The sequence below is a fragment of the Solanum stenotomum genome, unplaced genomic scaffold (assembly GCF_019186545.1).
Source record: "Solanum stenotomum isolate F172 unplaced genomic scaffold, ASM1918654v1 scaffold26170, whole genome shotgun sequence".
NCBI classification, from domain to species: domain Eukaryota; kingdom Viridiplantae; phylum Streptophyta; class Magnoliopsida; order Solanales; family Solanaceae; genus Solanum; species Solanum stenotomum.
This window is the reverse complement of record NW_026028916.1, coordinates 1-7,358: the sequence shown is the minus strand read 5'-3', so window position 1 is coordinate 7,358 and position 7,358 is coordinate 1. Positions and strand designations below refer to the sequence as shown.

Below are 7,358 nucleotides of genomic sequence, written 5' to 3'. Positions count from 1 at the left end.
TAAGTATAAAAATAAATGCTTACAAGTTACAACTAATTAAATGATTTGATCATTTTATAAGCCTACTCAAACACCCTCTGATCGTACTTACCCCGTTGAAGACCATAAAGCCAAGGTCAAGATCGATGTCATTGACAGTAACGGTCTTAGCATGGCCGCCTAGATAATGTTCCTTCTCATAAACCACAACTTTGACACCAGATTTTGCCAATTCATATGCAGCAACTAGTCCATTTATCCCTGCTCCAATTACTGCTACTTTCATGTTTTTAAAATATAAGCTTCAAAGTTACAAACAATTAAGAGTTTGATGAAATATTGGTGTATTGAGGCATAAATTTATAATGTATAAGAAATGATGTGAATTGTGATAGAGTACTAGCACTAGCTATAACGTCACCTACCAATATCAACTTGTCCAAGTTCATAATTAAAACATTTTTTTTTAAAACCCTAGGATAATCCGCAACCGCTACAACCTCTACAATAGCCTTTGTCTTTTGGATGAGCACTTTGTGTGCATTGGATAAACCCCTCACTGTGTAATAGCCTGCAAACCACACAGGAGATGTAAATTGCACTAGGCAAGCCCTATGCGACAGACTCAACTCAGAAGACATTGAAGGGGGTTCGATCCTAGGTCGGATAACCACCCTCCAAACCAACTGAGTCATCCCGAAAGACTCATAATTAAAATGTAATGACCCGGAAGGTCATTTTTAATGATTTCAAAGTATTCGTTGACTTTAGTTAATTAGTTGATGGGTAATTATGAATAATTGACTTAATTGATAGTTAATGGACTAAAGCGATTATTTATTTAAGACCCTATACCATTTGTACCATATAATTAAATTAAATTATTGAAATTTACCACTTTTTCACTTTGAATTATACTTAATTATTTTATTTAGAAACAAAAAGGAGATAGGGGAACAACGAAGGAGACGGGTAAGAAACAATCTGAAACTTGTGATATTTAATGCTTGAAAAAAGTTCACTGTAAATATTATTATTTAATGAAAGTTGATAGGTATTTGGACATTTAGGAAATCATTAGAATCATGAAAAAGGGCAAGATTTTGACAGTGGGGTCATGATTCGCCGCCCCTGATTTGTTTTTGTAAAAGTGGCTTCGAAATTAATAATATTAGTCGTTTATTATATTATAAATTCAGTTTATAATATATTGAGATATGTAATTAATTATAATTATTAGGTGTATGATATTATGTGAATACCATTTGAATTAGAATATTGGGAAAACTGAATTTAACCCTAGACTTGAAACTTGGAAAATATGATAGTTGAAATGTTAATTGGCATCAAGATTTACAAACTTGATTATATTGGGTGAATTTTTGGGTCAAGGCTAAACACATAGTAATATGAGTGTTGTTAGTTTTGAAGTCTTATTGTGGTTATTGATTTGAATAGACTGTACTGATTTGAAAGTACAACGAAAGAGGAAGGCTCAAGTACCGGAGTGATTGCTCGATTGTTTGAGGCAAGTGGATTTCTAAACTCTTGTTAAGTACTGTATGAAATTCGTGTATTTCCTTGTAATATGTGTTTGGGTGTAATGAGACTTGGTGATGGGTTGACTTGTTCACATTGATTAATTCTAATGATATAAAAAGGGTAATAAAAGGCAATGTAATTAATTGGTGTATATAGTTTTAGGCCTTGTGAAAAATTTGGGAAAAAGTAATTAATGTTGATGATAAAAAAAAAAATACTGCTTTTTCTTGGACAATAGTAAGAAAAAACAATACTCTCTCTGTTTCAATTTATGTGGCATTTTTCATTTTTTCAAGAGTCAAATTGTTCAAGTTTGACCGGGAATTTGCGCATGAAATCTTCAATTTTTTTGAAATGAAATTTATATATTTGTAAACTATGTAAAAAGTACTGTAAGTAACAATAATTGATAATTCAAAATATTTAAAAGATCTATAAAATATTTACGGTTAAAGATAGACTTATTTGAATCTCGAAATCCAAAAAATGCCACATAAAATAATATAAAAAGAGTACTTTTTTTTTTTTCATAAAGATATTTTCTTCAATACCAAAAACACCCTAATCCTTTTCGAATTTTCTTCAATACCTCTATTTAACGTGGAGTAATTTAGTTTCAATTTCTGTTTATAAGGAAATTAATGAAAAATATGAAATTTGAGTTATCAACAAAGTTGTTAGCATGAAGAGTGAAGTTAATCATAATTAATTATACTACCTACGTCCCATATTAGATAGACATCTTATTAGAAGTATTTGTCTCATATTATTTGATCACTTACTAAATTAAAATATAACTAATTTTTTTTTCCCATTTTACCACTAAAATTAATATGACTTTGGAAGTTTAAACAAATTTTGAAGACCCAAATTTTTTCAAGAGACTAATTAATTTGAACAAAAAGTAAAATAATAAAATTAATCAATCTATTAATAATTTATTAATAACCGTGTAAATAGAAAATGTCAATTTTTATTATAAAGTCAGTAACACATGCATTTTGAATAAGTCATTTCGATTTTTTAAACCACATTTTTGCAAGGGGACTTTAAGAGAAACGTGGCATGATGGAAACCTATCATTACACTTGGTAAACTAGAGTTCCAAGTGACAAATCAAGAACAAGGAAAAGTTCAATTTAATTTGTCTGCTTTAAATTTTAATTTTATTTTTCACTCGCATTCTTTTTTATATTGGGACCCGACTAAATTTTGAGTCGTGTGAAAAAAAGAACCCAAAAAATGAAGGAAATTTATTCACGCAAATGTGGTTTTAAGTAATTAGTGCCTATTTGGATTGACTTTTCAGTTTTGGCTTATTTATTATCCATTTAACTTAAAAACTAAATATTTATAAAATATTTTTAAAAAAATTTATTCAAATACTATAAAACTGCTGAAAACTATTTTAGCTTAAAAACACTTGAAATAAGTCAATGCAGAACACACGTTGATGCCATTCTTCTTATATTAAGTGTTTCATTGATTTTAATGTAAACATTTATTTTCCTAACTTTATAAGAAATTAAAGAAATTTATTATGTTACACTTTAAACTCATCTTAATAGAGGTTTTCAGACACACTGTCAAATAGTAGTTATAACTTCATGATTTATTGAGATGAAAGATTTGAATTTACGTGCATCTTTCAAATTCAGACATTCAACATATAAATCTTAGTGTCATGATGCTAGACCATGCCATGAATTAGTTTGGAGTCATTTCTAATTTTAAGTAGTGTATTACGACTAGGGATAGTCTCGAATTAAATGTTCCTATTTCATAGAGTATAAGAGAATGCCATAATTAAGCATGATACATCCTTTCATTATTTGCAAACAGAGGGAATTATTATACTCTAATAAGCTGAAGGAACACCATTGTAAGGATCACCAAATGCATCAACATTGCCTGACCTTGAAAATACAATCTACAACAATATATAGATCAAATTAATTATTTTACATGTCAAAGTAGTACTCCCATGTCCTGATGAACTCGTCATCGAATCCTAAAGCACAAATTTGGCTATTGACACAGTTAACCATATTTGAGTTTTACTTTTTCCTTAAAGGATAGTCAAAACATTACCATAAATGTTTTTACTTTTTCCGAAAGAAAAAAATATAATTCTCTTTCATATTTGGTTGATAGGTAAAAGATTCGAATTTTAGCAAAATCCACCAGTATAGAGTTTTCATACTCATCTGTAAAAAGCTTGGAACTCCCAACATATTATACACATGTACATTTTCACCATATATAACATCCCAAAATAAGATCAAGACGAAAAATAGCCTCATTCTTTTTTAATAAGTTTTATTAGGCAATACAGTACAAGAAAATCACATAATTCAGCATGAACTAATGAGACATGATATGCCTTCATTAGGTCTTTCATGCTGTTTTGAGGAACTTATTATTTGCAAAGGCAAATTTACAATATATAATCAAAACAACGAAACTCTAATACGCTGTAGACACAGTAACATTGTAAGGATCACCAAATGTTGCAACATTGCCTGGCCTTGAAAATACAATCTACAAAGGTAAGAAGCAACACTTGATCAGTTGTTTTCCTTCACAAATTTGGTGAAATAAATAAAAGTTTGTTCTCTCAAACGGCTTAAGTTTTTTTAATAAAGTCGGTCAAAACAGGATACTCAAAATTTATATCATCTCTAATTACTTAAATTTTTAGATGATCTAGTTAACATAATTTAAAAGATTTATCACCACCATATATACCTGATAAACTCCAAATGTGTGTGTTTTGAATACAGCAGCACAATAGTCAAAGTAGTACTCCCATGTCCTAATGAACTTGTCATCGAATCCCAAAGCACGAATTTGTCTAGTGACACAGTTATATATCAATAGTCAAGTTAATAGCGGCGTAGCCAGAAATTTCATGAAGGGTGTCCAAGTTATAAGCATTTATTTTAGTTTTGTTACCTTTTATTTTTCAGGAAGTTATTTCGCCAACATCTCAGTGTCTGATAGTAATGATTTCCTATCTCTTCCACATGCACTACACTGCATTTGTTTATATCATTTATCAAATTCTTTCAGAGAAATTCTTTTGAAAGATTGACAAGCACGCTAGCAAAATCACTAACCATAGTCTGGATGCAGCAACCATGCCTGATATTATTCGACTTAGTGCAGGCACGCATACACCTGGGAATATATACTCTCTCATGAAGTCTGTGCTCTGCCTGTGGCTGTCATACCTCTCATCTGGTATTGAAAAGAACTAAGTAGATCCAAAGCTTATGAGAAACGACATAAAGATACAAAGGCGGCAGAACAGTGAAGGAAATTGAAGGGTAAAACTGAACAAAGTGGACTATATTGAGGGTTCACTTTTATTCATTACCTGTAGAACTAGAAGCCCATCTTCTGCCAATGCAGACTCACAGCAAGTAAAGAATTCCTCTATGTAATCATGACCGACATGTTCTATCATCCCGCTGAAAATGAACTAGTACAATTGTAACACTGACTCGACATGTAGTGAGTAATACAATATGTCAAGATGTAGATGGAAAAAAGCTCACATTGATATAATCCTGTCATATTTGTCCTTATTTGGCATTTGACGATAGTCACATAGGAGTAAGGTGATTCGATCCTGTGAAAATATATCATGGAACTGAATTTTAATAGTTCAGAAAGCAAGAATATGGACATGAAGTGGAATTTCCTCATAGCTTTATAACTTAGCCTCATCTTATAGCAATTATATTCATACAATAAGAAATACTGTGAGGCTATTATATTGTCCAAGATCCATATAGACATTATAATTAGTACTATACCTGAAGGCCTGCTTGCTCAACTTTCAACTGTGCATACTCCAGCTGCTGCTCCGAAAGAGTTATACCAGTATATTTACATCCTGTTTGCTTGACAACTTCCACCGCGAAACTTCCCCAACCAAATCCAATCTCTAAAATGTGATGTTTCTTGCTAATTTTTGCCTAAATAAAACAGAAACAGAATCCAATTACGCCTGAAAGTTAGGTATAAACAGGAGAGTTTTTCACTTGGTTGATGAAATACCTTTTTAATTAGAACAGAAATCTTTCTCAGCTGTGCATCTTTCAGGTCTTCGTCCTCACTCTATAAAAATTCGGAAAGAATAATAGATTATTAGATTACCTTGGAACAAGAAATGTAGCTTAACATACGAAGAAAAAAGTGGCAAGCATTTAAAAAGTTTGGAGAGCTAACCTTGAAAATTGCGCATGAGTATGTCATTGTCTCATCCAGAAAGAGTGAAAAGAGTTCATTACTCTGGAAAAGAAAACAATACAAGAAGGAAGTGATAAATCCACTGCAATTGGCAAAAGTATGTGCAGGATTAACTACTTTAATTTCACTAGCAATCTTTGAAATTCCCTACATTGGGTGATATAATATGCAAGTTGATTAATTACCAGGTCATAATGACGAGATATATTCCGACGAGCCTGAGTCAGGGTGTTTCGATTTGAAACATGTCCAATGAAATATTTTGCAGATGACAGATCTAGTAGTGGTGTCCACCAGCCTCTGGAGCCACACAAAATGATGACAAACTTTAACATATGAACACAAGTTTGTGTTTCTTGATTTCAGGTCAGTAAGTAAACTATTTTACCTTTTAACAGATGCATTCAAATCTCTGTTGGCAACATATATCTGCAAAAGATATTAGGAAGCTAAGTACAGATAAATATCTATTTACAAAGATATCGAGCCATTCCCTCACCATGAAAAGATTAAGGAGACCTTCATTCTTATTAACAAAGGAGATATCCCCATGAATAAAAGCATCAGCAATCCCTAGGTCAGCTCGACTTGCAACCTGTAAGAGATTGGTTAAGTCTTTGATCACTTGTAGGGGCAAAGGAAATTTCAATTTACCTTCCAGTAGAACTGTGTATTATGAACTCTAAGAGAAACTTTGAGAGAGCATTTCTTCTCTGTTCCTTGGAATGTGAAAATTTTGCCTCCTTCTTCCAACAAGCTGTATATTATAACATATACATAGAGTTATTAAAAGCTCAAAAATCTTCCGAGTAATATTCTGGCATTAGCATGAATGATTTGAAGCTATGACAAATATAATAACAAAAAGTACATATGTGTATCCTGTTTGGGATTAAAGTAATACAAGGTGAAACTATCATCACTCACATTATGCATCCTGTTTGAATGAAACTTTTGAGAAATCTAGTAACGAGGAGGCGTGCTCCAGTTTCAGGCCAGGTTGGTACCATATGCTTGGGGTTATCCAGAATACAACAATTCCTTCTAAGCATACCATCTGCAGCAGCCACACCAGCCTGAGGAGGACAATCATCTATATAAGAACAAAAGCTGCAAAAGACTCCAAATTTGTTTTTAGCTTGTTATAAACAGAAGTAGTATATACTACCTTAAGTCCATCCTCATGGAAGCCATAGCCTGAAATATTGCAGCAAAATATACATCAATAAACAGTGAAGCACAAAGCGGAAAATAAAGTTTGTGCACTAAAGGGAAGTGGAAAGAAAACTAAAATTCTCTCTGCAAAAATAGCTTGGCAGCTAGTTTAGTCCCCTAAATATCGATTTCATCAAAATAGAAATGTAATCGGGATAAACAGATTCAAATTAAACTTATAAGCTGAAATATTACAGGACTAACAGTTAGAGAAACTGGTTCACTAAATTGAACAAAGTTGAAGAGTCCAACTGTAGACTATGCACAAAAGCAGGTTACAAGGGAACAGATATCTTGAAGCAACTCTCAACACTCTGCTTAAAAAGAGATTCATACCTTGATATGCTACACAAAACCATATTCCT

The 7,358-nt window shown here is 32.0% G+C and overlaps 2 protein-coding genes across 2 annotated transcripts in view; both read right to left on the bottom strand.

Moving 5' to 3' along the window:
• The window catches only part of LOC125851475 (flavin-containing monooxygenase FMO GS-OX-like 7), a gene marked incomplete at its 3' end in the record, with an annotated part of 1,769 nt that extends 1,468 nt beyond the window's left edge, over window positions 1-301 (bottom strand). Inside the window, exon 1 of the mRNA XM_049531261.1 lies at window positions 92-301. Within this exon, the coding sequence (XP_049387218.1) occupies window positions 92-265 (174 nt within the window). The remainder of the gene's footprint in view (window positions 1-91) is intronic.
• Window positions 302-3,379: 3,078 nt separating this feature from the next.
• Window positions 3,380-7,354, bottom strand: LOC125851476 (uncharacterized; the record flags this gene model as incomplete). The annotated part of the gene is made up of 16 exons (XM_049531262.1): window positions 3,380-3,451; window positions 4,270-4,375; window positions 4,477-4,557; window positions 4,641-4,777; window positions 4,901-4,994; window positions 5,082-5,155; window positions 5,343-5,504; window positions 5,587-5,646; window positions 5,758-5,820; window positions 5,964-6,078; window positions 6,167-6,207; window positions 6,278-6,373; window positions 6,433-6,535; window positions 6,706-6,854; window positions 6,947-6,975; window positions 7,330-7,354. Coding segments are annotated over 16 exons (1,407 nt in total), but the record flags the coding sequence as incomplete, so codon positions are not given.
• Window positions 7,355-7,358: the final 4 nt, after the last annotated feature.